Source organism: Podarcis filfolensis (genome assembly GCF_964270895.1).
Source record: "Podarcis filfolensis genome assembly, chromosome: 3".
NCBI classification, from domain to species: domain Eukaryota; kingdom Metazoa; phylum Chordata; class Lepidosauria; order Squamata; family Lacertidae; genus Podarcis; species Podarcis filfolensis.
The window spans coordinates 82,675,340-82,701,064 of NC_139606.1; the positions used below are offsets into that span (position 1 = coordinate 82,675,340).

The 25,725-nt window shown below is 40.3% G+C and overlaps 1 protein-coding gene across 2 annotated transcripts in view; it reads left to right on the forward strand.

Annotated features, from left to right (window-relative positions):
- The window catches only part of BIRC6 (baculoviral IAP repeat containing 6), a 139,323-nt gene that overhangs the window by 35,016 nt on the left and 78,582 nt on the right, over positions 1–25,725 (forward strand). The window contains exons 17-40 of one of the 2 annotated variants that reach the window (XM_083604160.1): positions 424–554; positions 1,193–1,354; positions 1,443–1,574; positions 1,787–1,884; positions 2,350–2,497; positions 3,798–3,931; positions 4,841–4,987; positions 5,382–5,569; positions 6,859–7,173; positions 7,565–7,664; positions 8,083–8,297; positions 8,443–8,651; positions 8,900–9,246; positions 10,095–10,314; positions 10,787–10,920; positions 12,312–12,449; positions 13,936–14,063; positions 14,752–14,883; positions 19,198–19,413; positions 21,835–22,018; positions 22,643–22,798; positions 23,942–24,075; positions 24,639–24,792; positions 25,511–25,627. In XM_083604160.1, coding sequence (XP_083460286.1) covers positions 424–554; positions 1,193–1,354; positions 1,443–1,574; positions 1,787–1,884; positions 2,350–2,497; positions 3,798–3,931; positions 4,841–4,987; positions 5,382–5,569; positions 6,859–7,173; positions 7,565–7,664; positions 8,083–8,297; positions 8,443–8,651; positions 8,900–9,246; positions 10,095–10,314; positions 10,787–10,920; positions 12,312–12,449; positions 13,936–14,063; positions 14,752–14,883; positions 19,198–19,413; positions 21,835–22,018; positions 22,643–22,798; positions 23,942–24,075; positions 24,639–24,792; positions 25,511–25,627 — 4,039 coding nt within the window. The remainder of the gene's footprint in view (positions 1–423; positions 555–1,192; positions 1,355–1,442; positions 1,575–1,786; positions 1,885–2,349; positions 2,498–3,797; positions 3,932–4,840; positions 4,988–5,381; positions 5,570–6,858; positions 7,174–7,564; positions 7,665–8,082; positions 8,298–8,442; positions 8,652–8,899; positions 9,247–10,094; positions 10,315–10,786; positions 10,921–12,311; positions 12,450–13,935; positions 14,064–14,751; positions 14,884–19,197; positions 19,414–21,834; positions 22,019–22,642; positions 22,799–23,941; positions 24,076–24,638; positions 24,793–25,510; positions 25,628–25,725) is intronic. The other variant, XM_083604161.1, reaches the window with a different exon arrangement.

A 25,725-nucleotide genomic window follows, 5' to 3' on the forward strand; every position in this document is an offset into this window, starting at 1 on the left:
AAGTAGGGCCATTGAGGAATGTGGTGATGGTGGGGGCATGGGTGGTAAGAATCCCAAGGACCCCAAGCCTGAGGTTCCTTATCTGTGGTGTATAATGACTTCAGTAAATATTATTTTATATTTTTTGAAACCTCTCCCTCGGTATAGCTGTTAAAAGGAAGCTGCAAACTAAATAAATAGACACAGATCTGAACTTGATTTCTGGCATTAGAACTTTATACTTCCATTCTGTCAAGAAAATAATTACATTGTTTTAAAAAATGGCCATTTTAATGTTTGTAAAGCATGTGATTTTGGTTTTAATAACTGCCATTGTTTTTATATGAATTTCCCAATTAGGAGTAGGGGAAAAATGATTGTGAGCATGTGGAATATTACTTTTGAAATGTCTGTGGTTCTTTTATATATTTTTAAAAATTATAGGACAAGTCCTCTAATAAAACAGAAGTCAGCAATTCATCACGGAAATCTGACAACCTCCGTGGGTGCGACTTGCTTCAAGAAGTTTCTGTAACAATTAGAAGATTTAAAAAAACATCTGTTTCAAAGGAAAGGTGAGTTTGATATTTAGGGATTCAACCTTTTTATACAGTGATATGTGTTAAAAATTCTTTTTCAAAAGAATTCTGTTAATTTTTCTCATTTTTATGCTGATTCAAATAAGAATTCACAAAACTGTAAGTCCAAACTCCATTCTGTAAAAGCAGAGAAGCTTTTCAGTTATATGTTGTATTGTTTCAGTGCAAGTGTGCATTGGAATGGCTTGTTAGAAAAATAAAATGTTTCAGAAAATGGGCCTTTGCCATTTCTGTCACTGTTAGTGCACAGACCTGGGTTCTTGCTCCTCTCCCTGCCATATGGACTATACATAGCCACCAGGACATCTGGCCATAGCTGCCTTATGCTTATGTAGTCAGGGCAACTCTACAGTAGCTCTTAGAGTAACTTTTTTTTTTTTTTTTTTTTTGCCTAAAGCAGTTGTGCTTTGTAAATTCAAGAGGTAAACTTCTAGGCTTCTGTAAGGGGAGCTAAAGAGAAGGAAACGAAAACAAAATAAAACCCTGTGTGTTTTCGTTTCCTTAGGCTTAGGGAATGGACCTGAGCATTGTAATCTTAAAATAATGACCTTTAATGTCAGCAACTTTCACTTCAGTGGTTTACATCTGTGGCTTGTCTTTCTCTCCCTCCACAGAGTTCAGCGGTGTGCTATGTTGCAGTTTTCAGAATTCCATGAAAGACTTCTGAACACCCTCTGCAAAAAGGCGGAAGATGGAGTTGTGACGGAGCATGCTCAAAGTCTTGTGTTAGATATCTTATGTTGGCTGGCAGGAGTTCAGTCTAATGGACCGGGCAGGTAGAAGAACTTCACTTTTGTCTTAGGAAACATTTTAAATTGCAAGTGTTTTGGTTTAAAGTTTGTTTTGCTTTGGTTTTTTTTTCAGTTCAAAAGAAGCAAATGAGAGCTTACTGTCTAAAGCAAGGATGTGTCTCTTTGATATAGTGCGTGTGTGCTTCTTTGAAGCAGGTCGAAGCATAGCACACAAATGTGCACGTTTTCTAGCTCTTTGCATAAGGTTGGTAATACGACTTTTGTTTGCATACTTTCTCTATATTAATGATTCTAATTATGCCCCTTAATAGAACTGGAAAGTAGAATTTTCTTTGGTTCTCTACAGAACCTCTCCTGCCCTGAGAAACACATTTATGCAATAACATCCATAGAATCCATAGCAGTATGTGCTCTGTATTAAAGCAAAATAATAAAATGAAATTTATATTTTTGTAGCAATGGGAAATTTGAGCCAAGTCAACAAGGATTTGGCTCGATCCTTCTGAAGGCTTTGCTTGGCAATATATCTTATTTACCTGCAGCTGCAACTGGAGGTGAGCTTCATTTATTATTTTTGTGCATGCATACTTTGTCATTTTTTGGGATTAAGTTTTTACCTGGTGGGCTTAGTTTCTGGATCTAATTCCATGTTTTATTCCCCCTCTTTAATAAGCTGCCAGTTCATGCAGGCAATAACATCAACTTTAGCACTGTGTTCCAGGCTTCTTGTCCGTATGCAGCATCTGTATGCTAATTTAGGCTCCAATTATTAAGTAGTTAAAACCTAACTATACACTCACGATTTGTTATGACCTCATGGGATGCTCTCTGAAGACAAACATCAAATATTTGCAAGCTAAAGAAAACCTTATATAACAGAGAATATTTTATTTGCTAACCTAATCATTGATCATTTTTCCATAAACATATGTTTAAACGCAGTTTTGGTTGTGAAGATGGAGATGATGATGATGATGATTAGTTACTAAACTTGATTGTTGGTGGGTTTCTCCCTCTAGGATCTGTCTATTGGTATTTTGTATTGTTGAACTATGTAAAGGATGAAGACTTAGCTGGCTGCAGTACAGCTTGTGCATCCCTGCTAACTGCAGTGTCCAGACAGTTACAGGACCGGTTAACACCCATGGAAGCGTTACTGCAGACAAGGTAGCTGAAAGTATCTGTATACCAAGCACGTTTTGAAAAAATGAACATGTTAATAGCTCTTGTTTTATTTTTCATTGCTCTATTTTCAGTGTGTGTGTAAATGTGCTTGTCCTTGTGCTATTTTTCTTCTTCCCACTTCAGTAACAGGAGTGTGGATTTTCCCTTTGTCAGGATCAGGGCTATATTCTACAATTCTATGATTCTATGAACAAGCCTTTTCACTAATCCATAGCACAAAAATATCAACAAAAGGCATTAGTATATATGTTAAATTGATCACAGTAGCAGCTTTTAAAGTAAGGGTGACATCTTAGCATTGTATCAGCCCTCCTGCCACATCCCTCCCAATCTTCTGAGAGCCAGTGTGGTGTAGTGGTTAAGAGCAGTAGCCTTGTAATCTGGGGAACCGGGTTCGCGTCTCCACTCCTCCACATGCAGCTGCTGGGTGACCTTGGGCTAGTCACACTTCAAAGAAGTCTCTCAGCCCCACTCACCTCACAGAGTGTTTGTTGTGAGGGAGGGAGGGAAAGGAGAATGTTAGCCGCTTTGAGACTCCTTCGGGTAGTGATAAAATGGGAAATCAAATCCAAACTTTTCTTTTTCTTTGGAGATTTTGGGTGGTATGTAGGAAACAACAGAGCGAGGAGAGGAAGGCAATTGATAGCATACATTCTTCTGCTAACTTGCCTTAAGTTGTGTTTTCTAGGCATCTTCATCAGTAGTGTTTGCAGTTTGGTTCACAGAGTAGGTGGAATGGGGCAGAGAGAGCAATGGAACCAGGAAACAGAATCAGATATTCTCTAAACTTATCAGCACATGGTTTCAGTTGGGAACAAGTCTAAGGGGTTAATACAGTAGGTGCTAATATGTAATAATCTCTTTGGGGTGTTTCATGAGAAGCAATTCAGAAATGAAATAAAAAAAATATTAATAGCAGCAACATAATCAAGAGAGATGCTGCCTCCTCTTGGGCAAAATTAACAAGAATCTGCTGACAGATTGAAGGAGCAGCGGCATTGTATTATGGAAGCTCTGCTCCCTTATATTTCAAAGCAATAAACATGCCTCATAATTTTTGTTTGCACCACTATGGTTCTGTGAAACATTTTAACTGATGCAATGAACCAATTAGTCCCTTATTTCCTGAAACAACAATCTGGAAGATGTGGAAGAAATCCAGTACTCAACTGTGATCCAGTTTGGAAGTCCTATGAACTTTAAGTTTGTCAGTTATATCCCATAAATCAAATATGCACTTTTTCACATCAGTTAAGAGGCCGAGTTGTCTTTCTCTTTCCAGATATGGATTGTATAGTTCGCCTTTTGATCCGGTGCTCTTCGATTTGGAAATGAGTGGCTCTTCTTGTAAGAATATCTATAACAGCAGCATTGGTGTACAGTCAGATGAGATTGACTTATCTGATGTTCTCTCAGGTACGCACATAGATCAGATGGTACTATCTGCTTCTAATATAGCTGGGAGATCTTCAAAATCAATGTTGTACTCTTTTGCAATAACTTCTTTACATTTACATAACCTTCCTTGTGCAGTGTTGTAACTGAACAGAAGGAGGGGAAGGCATGGGCATGAAAATAAAAATGAGTGCAAAGTGGGGCTGCAAAAGAGAAGAGAAGTTGCGAAGCCGAAAATAGTTTAGTAGTTGAATGGGGTTAATATGGGGGAAATGGCAGTGGGTTAGCAAGTGCAGCCCCTAGTGTTCTCATATTTGTGCCAAATGGCCAGTTTTACTTAATAATTCAAATGTATAACCTCTGGTAGTTGACTATTTTTCAAAGAATGTTCCTTCAAGATACCTAAATAGGTAGATCAAATTCTTGCTTTTATCACGTTGGTTTTTAATGACTTGGATACAAAGATGGCCTTGCATGAGCAGAATGTACTCCAGCTCATATAAGGATGTTTTTTGTTGGTTGCCGATTTTCATTCAATTTCTCCCTTCCTGCTTGGGACTTCTGTGCCATGTCCTGCAGCATTCTGAAGGGCCCCTCTGCTCTCAGGAGCAATTTTGCACAAGGAAAGGAAGTCCAGAAAAGCCTGATTTTTTGAGTGCAAGTCCACACATGGTCGTTAGGGTCCTATCCAAGTTTGTAGAATTTTACTTTGCATGCTTGAAGGGGGAAACATCTGGAATCTCGTTAACTTGAGCCTAGTATACTGGATGTCGGCATCAGACAGGATATGGGGCAACACATTGAATGCTACAACACTGAATAACTTTCCATGTGCATTTGTTGGGGTGTCCATAGCCCATATTGATTACTACGGTCTTATTTCTAGTAATTTCGAAAGTAAATTAAACAATAATTGCTTTTTTAATTCAGGAAATGGAAAGATCAGTAGCTGTGCAGCAGCTGAAGGTAGTTTTACTTCCCTCACTGGTCTCCTGGAAGTTGAACCTCTGCACTTTACTTGCGTCTCGACTAGTGATGGAACAAGAATAGAAAGGGACGATGCAAGTACGTTTACTGGTATATACATTTTATTACTATTTTCTTAACCAGCCACACTAGACCGATAAGAAGATCCCTAGAATGCAGTGGTTAACTTGAGCCCTCACTTCAGTTTTTAAAACCAGACCAAAGTGTATGTGATGAGAAAAATGTGTGTATTTGGGTATATCAGTATTTTAATTTCCCTGCTTGCTTTTGCAAACTTAATTTTGAAAAAAAGCTGCATAAAATGGTAAATCTTGTGATGAAAAGTAAATGTTCTCTGGCGACTGGCTTTTTTCCCCCCTTTCTTTTTTTCTTTCGAGCTTGCTTTCATTTTTAGTATTTATACTACTGGAATGCATATTTAGAAGAATGCTTGGTGTGCTGCTTTTCTACATACATGTTTTTTTGTTTCTTTGTTTCATGCCAGTGAGTACCTTCGGGGTTACCCCAGCAGTTGGTGGCCTCTCATCTGGGACAGTTGGGGAAGCCTCGACAGCACTGAGTTCAGCGGCCCAGGTAGCTTTGCAGTCTCTCTCTCATGCAATGGCCTCAGCCGAGCAACAGCTCCAAGTGCTTCAAGAGAAACAGCAGCAGCTTTTGAAGCTTCAGCAACAGGTTGGAGGCCATCTCTTTCATGATGTCTCTAAACTTCAAAAGCTGAGAGAGTAGTTACCATAGTTACAAAAAGTCTCTCTCTTAAAAAAAAAAATCAAAAATTTTCAGCAAGAGTACATCTCCAGAGGATAGCTTAGAAGCCACTTCAAATCAGTACAAAAATACAAAGTGCACATGAGTTGTTCTTGAATCCCTTAACCAAAAGGTATTCCACACGTATAGGAATTTTGCATCTTAAGTTAACATTAATTTACACATAGGTATTTCCAGATTTTTCTTTCTAATCTGAGATAAAGGTGGAAAATACAGTTAGATTTCTTTCAGTACGAAACACACAGGCCTCTGATTAGTAAGAGCTATGCAACATGAATCTTACAGGATTAACAAAGAGGAAAGATGTGGAAAGATGTACTGCTCCTACAAATGTCTGCTTTAGCTAAAATCCAGTTGGACCATATTACTTTGTACTGTTTAAGCCAGTAATCCTATTGATGGTCAAATTTTACAGTTTGAACTTCTTAGAGCTGTACACAGCCCAGTTAAACAAAAGTATATTAAGACTGAGCACCATTTTAAGTGCATTTTTGTGATAAGTTTATTGATTTCAGTAGAATTTACTTCCAAGTGTGCAAGCTGGGGCAGTGTACTCTTAAAATGTTTTCACACACACATCTGTCTGAGAATCTCGTATATATGATGTGTTTTCAGGTGTGTGCCTCCCTCAAGGTTCTCTGATGTGTCACAGAGTCTAGCATATTAGAACATAGATAGATGAATGTTAGGTTGTATTCACAGTGGGGAAGTATCCACTTGGTGTCTCACAGTACATATTGGATTCCTTGATATATGAATGTATGAGCCACCTTGTAATCATTCTGACTCCATTTGGATTTAAGCCTTGAATCCTAAGCAAAATTCCAATTAATACATTTGGACTAAATGCATATCGCTGAATTGGGCCATCACTTCTGAAGTGGACTGCTTCAGTTGATATGGTTGGTACATGAGTCTGTCTCTCTAACCCACATGCTGAATTGAATTTAGGTGAATTTTTAAATGTTAGTTCTTATAAATCCCATTTTCCCCCCTTGCATTGTTTATCACCCTTTTGTGCTACTTTGCATCTTTTTTGGTAGTAACCTTTGGTATGAGTTTAAACAAAAGCTGAGGCTATTTGCTTTTTTGTTTGTTCTGTTCATGCTGCTTGTTGCTAATGCTTTTATTGCTAGTGCCTTCCTAGAGGCAGCACTGGCCCTACTGTACATATGCTGCTTTTATTTTCCCTGCAGAAAGCAAAGCTGGAAGCAAAACTACATCAGACAACAGCAGCAGCTGCTGCAGCAGCATCAGCAGTTGGTCCTGTTCACAACTCTGTGCCTTCCAACTCAGTAGCAGCCCCAGGGTTCTTCATTCACCCGTCGGATGTCATCCCGCCCACTCCTAAAACAACCCCCCTGTTCATGACTCCGCCTCTAACACCACCTAATGAGGCAGTTTCTGCTGTTATCAATGCAGAGCTTGCACAGCTTTTTCCGGGCTCAGTCATTGATCCTCCACCAGTTAACCTTTCTGCACACAACAAAAATGCAAACAAGTCCAGAACGGTAACTAAACAGAAGAGCTTTCGTGAAATTCCAGTCTAACTAATGTTAATGATAGGAACTACTTTGAGTGATTGCTAGTTTGCCTATTTTTCAAGGTGTAGTCAGTATGTTTTGAGAGCTAGTACTGTTAAAGGTCCTTTATATAATATCCCCACATCTATTAAGCTAAAATTCTTCATAATGAAGCTTCAGTGTAAATAGATAACTCGTTAATGCTTTGAATCTTTTCCATTGGTGTGCTAATAAACTAATCCATATGCAGTGTTAACTGTTGAGGTTTTCAAGTTTGAGTTTCCAAAAGCTTGCCTCCCTTTACTTTTGCATGAGCTTTAAGGTAATGACTAATAGAAAATGCATTGATTGATATATTGGTTAATTTCCCCTTTTTCAGAATCCACTTGGGACTGGCCTTGCTCTTGCAATATCACATGCTTCACATTTTCTTCAGCCTCCACCTCATCAGTCCATCATTATAGAGCGAATGCATTCAGGTAAATGCTGTTATCTTCCTTTAATGCAAAAATGTTCAAAGTTCATATTTTATAGGCTATTGGGAATTAATAGCCCGGAGCTACTTTGGGCATAGCCATGATTTAGAACTGTCTAATTTTGAACTCTTCTGTTTAAAAGCAGATTGCTTTGTCATATGAAATTAAGAGTGTTCAAGCCTGCAGCTTGTTCATAATTCACCTAACCATAGTTTGAAGGATTGTCCAAACTGTGCCAGTGATAGCTACTACAAAAGTAACTTCTTTAGTGAGGTTAAAAATCTTTAAATAGCTTTGGAAGTGCATTTTTGTTTATTATGTTCTTCGTTTGTGTTTTGATTGAGACTACCCTTTTAGCATTGGCACTTCGAGCTCACTGTATCTATTAAGTGCTGACATCAAACCTAACTTTTTTTTAAAGGTGCAAGGAGGTTTGTGACATTGGATTTTGGCAGACCCATTTTATTGACAGATGTATTGATTCCAACTTGTGGTGATCTTGCTTCCTTGTCAATTGATATCTGGACACTTGGTGAAGAAGTTGATGGAAGGAGGCTAGTGGTTGCTACAGATATTAGCACCCATTCTCTCATTCTGCATGATTTAATACCACCACCCGTTTGCAGGTTCATGAAGGTAAATTTTTTTAAAAATGCTGTCTCTTATCAGATGGATTTATAAATGTTCTTACATGTAGTTAATGCCCAGTTGTTGCATGTTTCTCATGTTTCAAAACTATGAAACTACACTGAAGGTCTCATTGTCTTTCATTTCATTTTAGATTACAGTCATTGGTCGTTATGGAAGTACAAATGCAAGAGCCAAAATTCCTTTAGGGTTTTACTATGGGCACACATATATTTTGCCACTGGAAAGTGAGCTGAAGATTATGCATGATCCTTTACGAGGAGAAGTTGAATCTGCAAACCAGCCAGAAATTGATCAACACTTAGCCATGATGGTTGCGTTGCAGGAAGACATACAGTGCAGGTAAGATGAGGTCTTGGAAATGTATTGTTCATGGTTAATTTTAAAGTTGTAACAGCATGCGTACACACACACACACAGCAGATAGATACAGATATATCCTTCTGTTCATTGCTTTGTTTAAACTAAAGCATTGAGGCATGAGTGTGTGAAGTTAAAATATGTTGTTTCTTTTAGTTCTTAGATGGGGTGTGTTTCTTAATGAATTTTAATTTAAAGGTATCTTTTGCCCCCTGTCCCCACTCTTACAGGTATAATTTAGCCTGCCATAGGCTTGAAACACTTCTGCAAAGCATTGATCTTCCTCCGTTGAACAGTGCTAACAATGCTCAGTATTTTCTACGAAAGCCAGATAAAGCAGTAGAGGAAGACAGTCGAGTATTTTCTGCTTATCAAGACTGCATTCAGCTACAGCTACAGCTAAATTTGGCTCATCACGCTGTGCAGAGGCTCAAAGTAGCTCTAGGTGCTAGCAGGAAGATTCTCAAGGAACAAAGTGATCCCAAAGAGCTGATTCAGATGTCCTCCACGGAGCAGTTGCGCACTATTATCCGATACCTGTTGGATACTTTACTTAGTTTGCTCCACTCTTCCAATGGTTGGTAGCTTAATTATATTTCTTGACAAGTATGGAATTCTAAGCTTGCTTGTTAATTCATTGTCAGTGCTGGACATGTACGCGTATGCTTCCAACAGTACTGTTGGTGGGCTAGGGGCTATGTAGAACATTCTGTTATTTTTCACACACAGCAGATACACATTTCAAGTTAAATGAATGAGACAAAAGTGTAAAAGTGCAGGCAAACTCCATGGGGGGGGGGGCTGCGTTCCTCGTTGTCATGTGCATCAGTGGAAAACCCATTAGCCTGCCCCACCCTCTTCCAGATCCCAAAATGACCTGCGTGTGCATGGTCGCATGTATATTGAATGTGTGCAAAATGAGGGTTGCTTGTGTCCCTAAGAAACCTATTGCCACGATGATGGAGACAGCATTTGCCTGCCTCCAGTCCACAGGGACCTCAGCTGTTTTGAACCATCATGTTCCCAGTATGCATAAAGGCTAGGTGCTAGGCTGCAATGAGTTACTGTACTCTTGAGTAATAACCAGTTCAAATGGGGAATTAGGAGTTGCCTTGTGGTCAAGTCTGTCTTTAAAATGTTCACCTGCTGATGAATGGAGAAAGCGCACAGTTTCTGAACCACTGCCTGGCAAAAAAAAGTAGTAGAATTCACATAAGTTTTCAGTTTACAATATCCATGGCAGAAGCTTTCTGGGCAAGTGTTTGTGTTCTTTCTCACATCTAAGGGAGGGGGGAACCTCATTGAAGTTGATGCATTTTGGGCAGAATTGTGTAGTTTATATTAAATTTTAGAAGCAACCTTTAGATAACTTTTATTGTGCAAAGAATACCACTTGCAATTGAATTTTTGTTGATTTCTTTAAAGGTCACTCTGTTCCTGTGGTTCTGCAAAGTACGTTTCATGCTCAAGCTTGTGAAGAATTGTTCAAGCACTTGTGCATCAGTGGGACTCCAAAGATACGCCTGCATGCAGGCCTTCTGCTTGTTCAGCTGTGTGGCGGTGAAAGGTGGTGGGGGCAGTTCCTTTCAAACGTCCTTCAAGAATTGTATAATTCAGAGCAACTTCTCATTTTTCCACAGGACAGGTACTTTATAAGATGTCTTGTTTTTACTTTTCAGTTAAACAGTACTTGGAAAGATTTATCCCATGAAATTAGGTAGAATAGGCAAAAAGCTTGAAGGATTTTACATCCACCCACCAACACATCAGATCTAATTGACACCCTTATAGCTGTCATAACCATATTTATTTTGGAGTATGAATCTATATATTGGTTGATTTGGCCTAGGATGTTTCCATTATCTTGTTAGTGGCTCTAAATACTCTGTACCAAGTAGCTGCACTTTGATTTTGATCTTTACTCATGAGGAACTAGAAGAAGAGGAAACGGTTAATTTAGTTAGTTATTTGGGCGACTCAGTGTTTTTCTCTGGTTGTCTTTCCAAATGCAGCAATGAAGTTTTGTCAGATTGGATGTAATTGCTTATGAATTTGAGTTGCATCTTAAAGGGTCTTTAAAAAAAAAATTAAAAAATACTTTTTATGTATATATTTAGGGTCTTCATGTTACTTTCTTGCATTGGCCAAAGATCACTCAGCAATACTGGTGTCTTAGAAAGTTTGCTGAATCTGTTGGATAACCTGTTGTCCCCTCTTCAACCTCAGCTACCCACCCACAGATGCACAGAAGGTAATGTAGATTTATGTAGTTTTCATGAAATTGATTTCCTCACCAACTTTGGTATTTAAAACACTATCTCTGATTGCTACTTTGATTATTTTTGCAGGTCAGGTGAAAGTTTAATTGATGCAAAGAGTTGTGCTTTGCCTGCAGTGTGGGGAGAAAAAGAGAGAGAATGGTCTATTCTACTTGCTGGCTAATTTTTTGATGTATTTTGAATAGGGTTTAAAATACCTTTAGAGGACTTTGTGGTAATGAAGTAAATGATTCATTTTTGGTTTTGGATCAGAAGGTCAGCGGTTCGAATCCCCGCGACAGGTTGAGCTCCCGTTGCTCGGTCCCTGCTCCTGCCAACCTAGCAGTTTGAAAGCATGTCAAAGTGCAAGTAGATAAATAGGTACCGCTCCAGCAGGAAGGTAAACGGCGTTTCTGTGCATTGCTCTGGTTCACCAGAAGTGGCTTAGTCACGCTGGCCACATGGCCCGGAAGCTGTACGCCGGCTCCCTCGGCCAATAAAGCGAGATGAGCGCCGCAACCCCAGAGTTGGCCACGACTGGACCTAATGGTCAGGCGTCCCTTTAGCCATTCAAGGGTGCACAGTGCCAAAGCTTAGATTAAGCAGCCTGTGCTTCAATCTGATCACAGAAAAAGGGATTGGCCATTCCGCCCCACCTTCTGCAGCCTCATTGATTGCTCTTCTAGGAGGTCCCCTAAATGTGAGGATTGGGAGGAGTACACGGTGCTGCGCTACAAAGTGTGTCTGGAAAACTCCTGTGCATGCACAGATCACAAGCCCTGGTCCTAAGGTCAAAATACTCATTCTGGATATAAGAATACTTTCCCTAACCTGTTTGAATGTGCACCTTTTCTACATACTTCAAGGCTTACAATGCATAGGGAAACATAAACTGTTGTTGAATTGGCTGTGGAAACATCCTTTACTCTGTTTCCATAGGGGCATAGGAAACTGCCTTATAGTGATTCTACCCCAGTCCTATTGACATACTGGCAACAGCTCACCAGGCTTTCAGACAGGGGACATTATAAGCCAGAGCTTTTGTAACTTTTCATGTTGGTGACACACTTTTTAGACATGCATCATTTCATGACACAGTAATTCAGTTTTACCAGCCAGGTGTTAAACTAACCCCTTTCCAGGCCCAGGAGAAGTGCAGGGAGCGTTCGCCCAACACACTGCAGCCAACACACTAATGTGTTACGACACACAGTTTGGAAAGCTCTGTTCTAAGCCCTACCTGGAAATGTTGTGGATTCAACCTGGAACCTTCTGTATGCAAAGCAGATGCTCTACTAATGAGCCGTGCCCTTTCCCATCACTCTTTTTCTTAGCTGAAGTTTTTTTATATTGAATCACTTAATCAAATTGTCTTATTTTAAAGGTGTTCTAGACATTCCTATGATTAGCTGGGTTGTAATGCTGGTATCCAGACTCTTAGACTATGTGGCAACTGTGGAAGATGAAGCAGCTACAGCTAAGAAGCCTTTGAATGGAAAAGAGAGAGACAGATTCTTGACAGGTGCAATATATATATGCTTAATATGACAAAGCTTGCTTGTTAATTATTTAAGATTAGATAACTTAGCTTAAATGTGCAATTTGTAAAAGGCAGAGTGTTGTAAAGTGTCCATATGCTGTACTTTTAAGCAACTTTGAAAATAGGAATAAACAGTACTGGATACATGCAGGGAGAATCTCCATAGGGCATAATGGAGCCTTTACCACCACCTTTCTTGGCAGCTGTTTGCCATGCACAAGGCAATCTGACAGTACTTTGCATTCACCTACCATTTTCTGCAGTGGAGGATGGAATCACTCACTCCACTAGGCAGGATTATGTAAATGAAGTGTACTTATCTCACCACATGGAGGATGACCCCGTTCCTTCCTGCCTGTTTACTTGTGCAAGTGGTGGTCAACTTTAAACTAGAAGTAGCACAATAATTTTATAAGTGTGCTTTATTGCTACTCCTGGCCTGTGGAGGAGAAAGGCCAGGAGTAGCAATAAAGCACACTTTATCCCATCAGACAAGAAAATCCTGGGATGAGTCCTTTATTTTTAAGGATAATTCTGAGCCCCAGGAAAAGACTCTTCAGCAAAGGAATTCTTCTACCGCAAGGACTTCTGGCTGCGTAACAGAGCTTCCCTTCCTTCTCCTCTCCCTGTGTACCCCCTGTGCCCCCTAAATGTGTTCTGGGGGTTCCCCCAGCCCTCCAGAGCAGATTTGCAGAGGGTGCATGGAGAGAGAAGAGGGAGGGAAGGTTCAGTTGCACAAGTGAAATCCTTGCGCTAGCGGAAGTACTTGGTTGGATACCACCCCTAGAAGAAAAATAGAAATAAGAATTCGGAATATGTGCAGAGTGCGTCTCTGTAGGATGTATTGGAGTCCTTACCACCGCCTTTCTTGGCAGCCCTTAGCTATATACAAGCAGGAGTGCCAGCTTGGCCCTGGCACTGAAATTTGTGGGTGCCTGGCCCCTTCATGAGGAATTTTCTGGGTGCTAGGGCACCCAGGGCCCTACGGAGCTGGCACCTATGTGCACAGCTAATTCTGATGGCACATGCAACCATTTGTTCCAGTGGGAATGCCACCTGCGTATGTAGATCCCATGACCCTGTTCCTTCTAGTGTTTTGCATGCAGGTTACTTGTGCTTATGACTGTTCTGTTGGAAGAAATGACTGTGTGCTTTGTGGTGTACCTGTCTGAAGATCAGCAGTTGAAGGCTCCATTATGCACTCTGGAAATCTATCCTATGTCATAGGTGGGGATTCATCATGCTGTGGGTGGGTGGGGGGCTTTGGATTAGGTCTGTTGTCTATGTAGATTAATCTTAACACTTTGTTTTATGTGCATAATATATAATAGATCTCATGTTGTTAAAGAACCTGAACTTTACAGGTTATCTTTGCTGTGCTAGACATGCATAATGGGTGTTTAGTTTGTATGTGTCAAAAATCTTGCTTTTTCTGTCAACTGTTAAATAACATACTCTTTTCTTGTAGGCAATCAGTGGAGCTTCATTAATAATAATCTACACACACAAAGCCTCAATAGGTCTTCAAAAGGCAACAGTAGCTTAGATAGATTATATTCCAGAAAGATCAGAAAGCAGCTTGTTCATCACAAACAGGTAACTTCCAGTTCATAGTAGTTGTTTTGAGATTTCTGTTACGATTGATAACCCTGTTTTGATTTTGAGGTGTGATTTCCTGATTTTGTACACCTTGGGGTAGGGTTTTGCAAGTGAGCAAACAAATAGCCGGAGATCACTGAGGCAAAGGGACAAGTTGGAGGAAATTCCAGGTGCCTGGCTTTCCCACAGCAACCATGAACCTATCTGAAAGTTGTGCAAGTGTGGCAAATATTGACAATACAATAATTGCAGACAAGGGACCTGAGGAGATCCTATGTGTGCTCTGCAGGGTGGAGTAGATTTCCACCACCTGGGGAGAACAGGAGCTCACATGAGTCTGAAACTTTGGTGGGAGGAATGTGGCAAAAACGTTTAGAAACCACTGGTTTACATATGGCAATTATTTAACTATTCCCTGTCCAGCCATCTAAAATTCTAGGCCTTGAGGACAAGTATATGGCAAATACTCACTGCTTTTCGCAGTCAGTGAAGGCTCACCAGTTTCTGTAGCTTTAAAGCTGCTGTTTGAACTGGTTTTATAGTTCTGTTGGCAGTCTGTTAAAGTTTTGGAAATATAAACACTAAAAATTAAAAACTTTAACTTGACCATCATATGAAAGTGCATATCTATCTTGCATCTTATTGCTTACATTTTCATATTACGTCTGTTAACATTTTCTTTTAGCAACTTAACTTACTAAAAGCAAAACAGAAGGCTTTGGTGGAACAGATGGAAAAAGAGAAAATACAAAGCAACAAAGGATCATCCTATAAACTTTTAGTAGAACAGGCAAAACTAAAACAGGCCACGTCAAAGGTATGATGTTCTGCAATTATACTTATTGTCTTGTGCAGAAAGAACTGTTTCTGCAAATTCAAATATGTTCTAGGTTCATTTTTTACAAAAATCATTCCATTATGCCTCTTAAGGCCCAATCTGCTTGCTAATTCAATCACCTGATGTATATCTGGTTTTGGAACTGCTCATTTAATTCTTACATAGGCACCTGTTAGTTCCTCATGATAAAAACTATTTTGGAGACTTACCTAGTATGGTGTTGGTCTATGATAAATAACCTGCAGCACTACTTATGAATCTGCTTATAGAATAATGCAAAGATTAGATGCATTTAAATGTTATTTTTTAATTATTTGTTAAATTTATATACCTCCCTTCATCATAAGATTTCAGGGCAGTTCAAAGAATAAAATAGAGGATAAAAACAAGTAGATAATTAAAACAAAGCAACAAAACAATAACTCCCCTTTTCCACAGACACATTTAAAAGGCTGCAGAATATTAATCAGCCAAAGATGATTTCAAACATTCTATTAAAACCCAGTGTATTGTGGCCCAACGTGGGTTTGGCTTTGCGTATCTCAAACAGCAGGCCCCTCCCTTCCTAGTTCACATAGCAAACTGCTTTTGAAACTGAGGGGGACTTTCAAAAGCAGTTGTGATATAGCATAGAAGTATGCTGTTCAAAGGAATACATTCACAATTTCAGGAGGTGCAGTTTTTAATCTCTTGGATGTGCCTAAATAAGCAGCTTCAGCATCACCTGGGAAATACTAAGAACTTCTCTGTAGTAAGTAATTCTGTAAATTTACGAGTAGCGCCTAAACCATATATTAACAAAAAAAATTCTCCAACCTGCAAATGTCCCTGCTGCTGCTGACATTTTACTGAGAATATTGGATTCTTTCACATGAAGTAGGTAGTTCAGTTATAACTTAGTCACCTGAAGGGTTATGCAAGCTACAGACTTCATGGATTTCTGCTATCTCCATGCACTGTATGTTCTTCAGATCTAGGGTGTACTTTTATTTTGCTAATGTGGTGTTTGTGGAAGATGATGGATTGAAGGATTCTTTCTATCCCCTTGTGAGTTGGGAAGTGTGCTTTGAAGTATTGGCAGATACTTTGTAGAAACTTAACACAGGAGGAGAAAACTGCCAACAGTTGCACTTACAATGCCAAGGAGGCCCTAAATACCTGGAGAAGTTAGCTTCCCTATTTTAGACACTTCTAGTTTGGCAGCTATGAGAGACTGGGTCTGCCCTACATGGTTGAAACAAGATGAAGCAGAAAGGTGAATATCCATCTCTACAGTACATACCAGCAATGTCCAACCAGTCGACTGCGATCGACAGGTAGATCTGCAGGGTTCTCCAGGTCGATCGCGGTAGTTAAAAAAGAGATTGCCTGGTTGCTCCTGAGCGTTCATGACACACCCCGCCCCCAGCACTATGTCCCATCGGCGCTGTTGATGGTGCTGTTAAAGATTTTTTCTCCCTTCGTCTGCTGCAGGGTGGGGGAAGAAGGGAGGGGTTCAGACTGCTGGATGAGCGATATAATTAAACCCGTCCCCCCAAAAAAGTTCAACAACTCTGGCCTCTCCCCCTAAAAAAAATGCCAACAACTATGGGCAATGACAATAGGTAGATCACTGCCAGTTTTCTTATACTGGGAGTAGATCGCAGTCTCTATAGAGTTGGACGTGCCTGGTATATACTGTCAGGTTAACATAATAGGCATATTGGGAAATATGACTAGATGAAAAAGCAAGACCTTTTGAAAGAATTGGAGGGTGATACCACTTTATGCGTAAGTTTTAGTGAAGGTGAACCAGCACACTCATAGTGCTGTATCCAGCAGTGTCACTCAGCTGCTGGTAAGGTCTCTGTCAACAGACCATGGAAGGAGTCAACCCTCCCCCTTACAGCCCCCTGACACCCTTTAAGTACTCAGGAGAATTGGTGGACCTCCCAGAGAAGATTTAGATGGGGTGCAGAGGGGCTGCAGGGGATAAAGAGAATAGTTGAAAATTGCTCCTGTTACACTGAGAGAAGTTTTATATCTGACACACTATTGGATGACTGGCACCTTTGGATGCAGCCCCAAGTCTGTTTGGATATTTTTACATGATGATGTTGTTGTATTAACCAGGAAGCATGGCCTAGTTAGAACACCAACTAATAGAGAAGGTATTCTTCCTATTTCGGCCAGTGAAGGATAATGTGGTAAATGCATACCAGGGGAACTAACCTGTGGCCCTCCATATGCTGTTAGATAACAGCTTCCATGATTCCTAAACCTTTGGCATGTTGGTCATTGCTGATTAGATTTAGCAATGGATAGTAAAATCTCAGCGCCTAGGACTTGCCGATCGCATGGTCGGCGGTTCGAATCCCCGCAGCGGGGTGCACTCCCGTCGTTCGGTCCCAGCGCCTGCCAACCTAGCAGTTCGAAAGCACTCCCGGGTGCAAGTAGATAAATAGGGACCGCTTACCAGCGGGAAAGGTAAACGGCGTTCCGTGTGCTGCGCTGGCTCACCAGATGCAGCTTGTCACACTGGCCACGTGACCCGGAAGTGTCTGCGGACAGCGCTGGCTCCCGGCCTATAGAGTGAGATGAGCGCACAACCCTAGAGTCTGTCAAGACTGGCCCATACGGGTAGGGGTACCTTTTAGAGGCCTATAAGTTATTCATTCCACCTCCCCCCGCCCTTAATACATTCCTTCTTAGCAGTCAAACTTGATGGTCTGCTGCCATGTCAAAAAAGGGGTAAATTTCATGAATTGTGCTCATATTGATCCAGAGCAGATCCCAGCGTATAGTTAGCAGAGTAAAAACTTAAACATGTTGCAGGACTCCCAAAAAATAGACCAGAGGCTAGCTTCATCCAGCAGAGTTTTACTACTGAAGACAAATGAGCTTAATGGTCACAAATCTAATACATCTTCAGGATCGCCACAGTCCATAAGAAATCAGACTTAAATATATAAGTTTTAATAAGTTAAAACCTTAACACCTAAGCATGTACAGAACACCACACCAGAAGGAACACCACACCAGAAGGAAAGAGAGACAGAAAGTAAAACTCAAGCTTCTTCTGGCCTGTTCTTATATTCAGCATGAACTTGAGTGAAAGAGATAACAGAACCAGTTTAAACCAGCTGTTCAGCTTCTCTGAAGGCCAGAATAGAAGCTTGCTTGTTAGCTTTAAACTTCCAGCTTGTAACGCACAGAGAAGCTTCCAGAACCCTCTTGAATCAGTTAGAATAGGAAGGATCTCTACACATCAGATCAATACCTTCTGCACCAAAAAATGCAAACTGCCAGTGAAGAAATTGGGACATACCAAGCAAAGACAATGACTTGGCAAGAGGATAGATAAGAAACCTATAGCAGAGCATTTGAAACAGAATTACTTTTAAGGTACCACCTCAGTGATACCTCACTCAACAAAAGTCTGTTTTGAATCTGGTGCAGGACAAGTGTTGGCAGTGTGAGGAATCACACAGCTATTCTAATGGCACTTGGGAAAGAAAGTTCTGGCATTTTAGTCTTTAACATATTTAGGGATATGTGATCCTGTAGCTTCCTTTTCAAGTTCTCCTCAACAACTTAAATGGATAGATTTGAGAATACAGATAAAGGAATGGCTGCTGATTGCTTGATGGCCGGTTGAATCACAATGGAAAATATGATTAGCCAGTTAATGTTATGGAATATGAGTCATAGTGTTCATTTCTAAACTGAAATGACTATATGCAGGTATAAGAAGTTAGATCCATGAAAATTACTTTGTGGAATAACAATCACTTTATTTCCTTTTGACAAAAGTTTGAAGATAGTGCCTTATTCACCCTTAATGATAGATTAAAAGTAATGTTCTATTATTGTTATTATTAGAAGTACTATAATAGTGAAATTAGAGAGGTATTTTTAAAGGTATATTATTATATTTGAAATGGTTAAATAACGAACTGGATTCAATGGAACTGGATGCTTCTTTAGGTACAAGTGGAAAGAAGCAATCTTCAGTGATTTTTTTTGTGGGGGGGGGAAACACCCCTGGCTGCCCAGTGGTGTGTATTGCAGGGTCTTCTGGAACAGCATGTGAGTGATGCCTGCATCTGTAGGGAAAGGTCAAAATCTCCTCCCCCCTCTTCTCCATTGGGAGTCGCCTCCTATAAAGTTAACTTATGTGAACAGAAGAAGCCCTTCCATTCATGGAGTTGACAGTGTGGATTCAACTCATTATGTATTGTTTCATGTTAACTTCTGTTTAAGAAAAAATAGTTGGATAATTGCAAACACATTCTGTGCTTTTGACTCACACAGCACTTTAAGGATCTGATTCGTTTACGTCGGACCGCAGAGTGGCCTCGTTCTACATTAGACACCGAAGTATCAACTGCAAAAGAAACTCCAGAAATTGAACCCCTTCCATTTACGTTGGCACATGAACGCTGTATTTCAGTAGTGCAAAAGTTGGCACTTTTTCTTTTGTCGATGGATTTTACTTGTCATGCAGATCTACTGCTGTTCGTGTGTAAGGTATGCAGTATATTACATGATTATCCTGTGCAGTTAGGGGAAGACCAGTACAGATGGTGATCATTTTAGGCGTGTCCAATTGATGCTCAACACCAACGTGCGGAAGAAGGCAGAATGGAGGCGGGGGCAGGATGGGGCACACATATACAGTATGCTCTGCTGATGCACGTGGGGGCCAGGAATGGAACTCGTTGCCACCTGTATGTCAAGTCCTGAAGCCTTAATTTCAGCAAGCTGCGCTTTTTATATTTACCTATGATTTTCGAGAACCAGTGTAGTGGATATATGTTGGGAGACTTGGGTTCTTGTCCCCTTCTTGTCTTGGCATAAAGTTTATCATCTCCTAGCCTCATCTCCATTGCAAAGTTACGGTGGGGATAACATTGGCTAACATTTACTGTCACGAGCCCCTTAGAACAAAAGGAAAATAATTTGATGGACAAACTAAGGTTTCAAAAACTAAACTTGGTGTCCTAGTCCTACACATTTTGTTGCAATTGCATGATCTTCCAAAGAAAAATCCCATGGTGTAAAATAATAGGTTGGTATCCAGTGCTGCGTGAGTGGGTGTCTGCTTGCACAACCCCACTGCAGCCCCACATCTGCTTTGGAGGGTCCCCCAACCCTTCAGAAAAGAGTTTAGGGTACATGGGAGACTGCAGAGGAAGGGACTGTTGGTCTTGCCTGAAGGGAATTATTCCTTGGATAGGAGTTGGTGTTTCCCCACTCCCTCAGGCTTCAGTTCACTTCGTGTCACAGCCAGGAAAGCATCTCTCTTTGGCATCAGACAGGCAACATATAGAACAAAAGAAACCAGGCCACAACACCTGCTTCCTTACCTTTAACAGAAAGAGTAACTCATGAAGAATCCTTCTTTGTACTACCTGAACAATCCTACTGCAAATCAGAGCAGCCCAGAGCCATGTAAGGCAGCTTCCTCTGTTCCTATCTGCTCTGGACAAAGGCAGGGAACTAACTGAAGTTTGAGGAAGAGGAGAGCAACCTACGTCCACAAGTTCTCAGTGTTTTTGGCCTTCGAACACTAGGTGTTTGTTCTGTGAACCGCCCTGAGACCTCTGGGTTTAGGGCGTAGTAATAATAATAATAATAATAATAATAATAATAATAGGAGCTATTTCCTACTTGATAGCATTTAGTCGTCCAAGGGAGGGAGGGAGGGGGAGTCTCCTTTTGTCATGGAAATCTGTTTTCCTTATGGGTGGATATAATTAGGTATTGCCCATTACCTGCGCATGTTTTATATGACAGAAGGAAGATATCTGGGAGACAGAAGTATTTTTCACCCTTGAGTCAAACGTGGTGAATCTTCAACTAAGTGTGTGCCATTGCTCCTTTTCCTGATATGTCCATGTAAAAACAAACATTTCATTTTTCTCTCTGCACTCATGCTGAAAGGAAAAACAATGGGTTATATCAGATTGTGGCTTTGCCTTAGTGGAAAGGCTTTCATTCATGCAAGTCTTAGTCATAGAATCATAGAATTGTAGAGTTGTAGAGTTGGAAGGGACCACCAGGGTCAACCAGTGCAACCCTCTGCAGTGTAGGAATCTTGCCCAATGTGGGGCTTGAACCCACGACTGTGAGATTAAGAGTTTTGTGCTCTACCCACTGAGCTAAGTCATTTGCCAATCCATCCATAGCCACTTAAGACCCATCTTCTCCTAAAAACTGCTCCCAAGAGTTGGGGGACCCTTTGGGATAAAAGGACACATGGTGCAGGAGGCTGCTGTAGGTTGTGGAGGAGGGGGAGCAAAAATTGAATGCCCTGCTTAGGCAACCCAATATATTAATGCTGAATATGTTATAGATGAATAATATTTTCTTCATTTTCTTCAAGAATATTAATGTTGTAACTTTCCAAGATAAAATGGAAAATAATGGATATGCAGAAATAGAAAGGAGGGCTTCCTTAGGCAGAGACTAGCTCCAACTAGGAGGGAAGGAGGGCATCTTCAGAGCTGCATGAGATGTCATGCCAGAAGTGTTATGCATTTATCCTGTACAGCTTACTCTGCTGAATGCATCTTCCACTATAAATATATATGACCATATTTTCTAGTTTGTGCAATGCTTGTGTATTTCTTAAATCATACATTTTCCAAGATACAAGACTAATAGCAATGTTTATTATATTGACTCTTTACCTGTCTTGAAGCTGTTGCATAGATTTCCACATAGCTCCAGCGAGAGAGTCCCTAGGCCATATACCTGAGGCTCCATCCATTATAGTAATTCAAGTCTTACTTCTACTGTAGAAATGTTATACCCCATAGCTGCCCTTGGCTCCCTTCAGAGAGGAAAAGTGGGTTATAAATTTGACATAATAAATAAATGGTTGTAAGCAAACATTTGTGGATAGAACTATGCATGCAACCTTTCATTTCTGAAATTCCATTCCAGGTTCTTGCTAGAATTGCCAATGCTACAAGACCTACAATTCATTTGTGTGAAATTGTGAACGAAGCTCAGCTGGAAAGGCTACTGTTGCTTCTGGTTGGGACAGACTTTAACAGAGGTGATATCTCTTGGGGAGGAGCATGGGCTCAGTATTCTCTGACGTGTATGCTGCAAGACATCCTAGCAGGTTTGTTGAAACTCCAGATACTTATCAAGCAGAATGATTGCATACGGTGGGGAGCATGGAAGCTGTAATAGCCAACATACTAACATGGGGTGAATATGAGCCACAACTTTATTGACTAGTTGACTTCCAGCAGTTTGGCAGGACCCTCATGTGGTAGCATCCAGCTTCTTCGGTAAATGGCAACTAGCCTGTCTGCTGTAGAAAACAGTGGGAGGGGGGCAGATGGTGTCAGACAATGCTGAGGCCCAAAGATGGTTTGGAGAAGGGTGATCTGTGCCTCCAACTGTGAGATATTCTAGGCCTTCCACCCTCCACATCAGCATTGAGAAATAAGATTTCCACTTGACCATGTGGTCTGATCTTGTTGGGGTTGTCTTGCGTAGACGGAATTATTGAGGTATGTACATTTTCTTGCAAGTTTTCTGGATAGGTTAGATTGGGCATAAAAGCAAATGCAACTAGTATGATCAGTTTTGAGTGCTATTGTGCTGTGTGATCTATGTTGAAATGATAACCTTCTTAGTTCAGAACATGGAATTGAGTAATGCTAGTATTCAGGCAATATGCATCAGTTTGTTTTTCTTTGACCACTTCAGTAAATTAATTGTGTTCTGACATATTCAGGAGAATTGTTGGCTCCTATAGCTGCTGAAGCCATGGAGGAAGCTGCAATGGGAGAAGAGGCAGGGGCTTCAGCTGCAGACTCAGATGATGCTCTTCAGCAGTCTGCAGTTCAGTTAGTAGAAACTATTGATGAGCCTTTGACACATGACATCACAGGTAAATATATACTTTGCAGAGGGGTAACGAGCCTTTTCCAAGCTGTTGCTTCAGTTTTGCCATCTAACCAATAGATTTACCACCATTTCAGAAGCAGTTTAAAGAATCAGAATTTTAGAAAGGGTAACAAATAACTAAACTGGTTCTGTCAATAATAGTGTTTGTGTGTTTTTTAGTTAAAACAGTGTTTGCAGTGATTGAAGTAAAGATGAAAAGCATTGGCTTAGATCTTATAAATAAACTTAAGGAGGTTCCTGGAAGTAAAGTTTTCTGACTCACATGCATCCCCAGAAAGCCTCTCCAGAGTGTCAGGTGACTTTATGGGAATAAGTACAGAGGGGTGGTAGACTCACCCAAAATCAGCCAGGGCAATTCTCCCTTTCCCCCATCAGCCTCCTGTGTCCCTTCTCATATTGTTCAGGAAGGCATGCCAGTGTCCCAAGAGGACATTGAAAGCTAGGAGCTAAATGGCACCTTAAACCTAGGTTATGGGTACAGCAACAGAATGTCTAGGCGTGCTTTTTTATAACGAGAATACAAAGCTAAAAATGAATGAACTGCAGCTAAAATATTATGTTCATTTTTCACATGGTCTAGTCCTTCCCCTGCCCACTCCCCTAATATTCTTAACAGGGTCTCTTCTCCAGTCTTCAGAAAGTAGCTGGAAGTGGGGAGGCAGAAAAAGGTCTTCCTTTCCTTCTACTCTGCTGTTGTAAACTGAAATCTTAGGCACAGTACTACACCCAGAGCTCAGAAACTGCTCGCACTAATGAAATTCCCTGTCGCAAAATGTGCCTAGAACAGTGGGAGTTTCAAACACTGTCTGGTTCTTTAATACAGTCTTAAATATTTGATAACTTGATCCTACTACCCATGACAGGTGCCGTGGTACACCAGATCTCTAGAGTAAATAACAAGTTCAGAGTTTATGCCCCTTGATGAAACAAAGGTTGTGGGGTCACTAGCTGTAGTGATAGAGGATGGGTAGAAAACCAGAGCCTGTTAAACCTTCTAGAAATCATACATGTGAGTTTTGGTCTAGGTAGACTGGTTGACCCTTAAGTTACACAGCCTTTTGCCAGTCTTGTCTGTTATGAACCTTTACAGAGCATGGTGGTATTAAGCTCTTTGAATCACCTAAAGGTACTCCACCTCTGTCTTCTTTGGAAAAAGATAAAGACATTGATCTTGAATTACTGCAAGACCTGATGGAAGTCGATATTGATCCTTTAGATATTGACTTAGAGAAAGATCCCCTTGCAGCGAAAGTCTTCAAGGTATGGCATGCATGAGTTTTCAAAAAAGCTTATATCTTTAACACAGTGCAACTTTTTCCAAAGTTATCTCCTTAGTCTTGTATGTGTGATACAGAATGAACTGCCAGAGAAAGAGAAAGCTGGTGAATTTTGAATAAATGCCCATGGTGTTTCCACCAAAAGGCTGTCTTTCAGAGTTTCATCTACTTTCAGAGATACCGGGAAAATACCTCCTTCAATGCTCAAATGCATTGGGCTATTAATAAAAATTCATCAGCATTTGGAAACATAGTCTCTCATCATGATGTATTTGGATGCTTTCTTCTTCTTCTTCTTCTTCTTCTTCTTCTTCTTCTTCTTCTTCTTCTTCTTCTGTACTGTGGCTTAATTTGAAAACACTTTAGAGAATACTACTGTCATTTGCTTCTCTGCAATGCCTAGCAAAACATGTTGCTATTCCAATTTATTATAACTTCTAAAATACCATTTATAATCCTACTTCAAAATGTAGCAGTAGAAAAAAGTAGTTTTTTTAACAGAAATAATCTGAATAATAAATTTGTATCTCATTTTATTTTATAAAGCCTATAAGCAGCACGTGGTATGATTACTGGGGTGCTGACTACGGTACATATAATTACAACCCTTACATTGGAGGTGTTGGAATCTCTGTGGCAAAACCACCAGTTACCACAGAGAAGAATGGGTCACAAACTGTGAGCGTATCAGTCTCTCAAGGTAAGCAGTAGCTATAGTCTTACCTTGTGTACTGTTCATTTTGGCTTGTTGGGGGAGCTGTTGTTGCTTTTGCTAATGTGACATTATGATTATTTAGATATTTGAATTATGCAATGTTCTATGCCAGACAGTTGAGATATAATTAAAGGTTTACAAATGCATGTTCTGATTATTATATTGTAGCTCCTTTCCAAAGAGCTATATTTGGCACATCTGTGACATAGTGAAAACTGTAAGGTTCCCCAGTTTCCAGAAGCCTTGTGGATTATTGAGGAAAGGGGGTGGTTCGGGAAAGTCCAGTGCCCTGCTGGACAAATGGAGCTAGACATGTGGTTCTCTGTATTGTGGCTACAGCGTAAAAACCAGGGTGTGCTCAGTAAAAAGCCCCATTCAGTTGCTATCTGTTCCAAAAATTATTGAACTGAATCTTGCTCCTGAAAATAACAGTTGTAGGTTGAGGGCAGACACCTGACTTTGTTGACCTAAGTCTCTGGATTTACTTAAAATCTGCTTTTATTTATCTGCATTATGTGTCCTACTTTTTTCATACACCATAGTTCATACACCAAGCCCCATATCTAGCAACAGAAACAGTCAGTACCATAGGCCTAAGCATTTTATGATGATCTGTTAACATTTGATAAAATGTTTACTGTTTAAATGTGTAATAGGTCACAAATTTGTAATTTAAATGCTGACATTATGCTGCTTTCCAAAGCTTTAGATGCACGCTTAGAGGTTGGACTTGAACAACAAGCAGAACTGATGCTGAAAATGATGTCTACTCTGGAAGCTGATTCCATTCTGCAGGCATTAACCAACACATCTCCTACATGTAAATTTGCACAGTTAAAAATAAACAACTCTGAACATTGCGGTAATCTTTTCTTGCTAACCAACATGCTAAAAGCTTAGTTATCTGGTAGCTAGCTA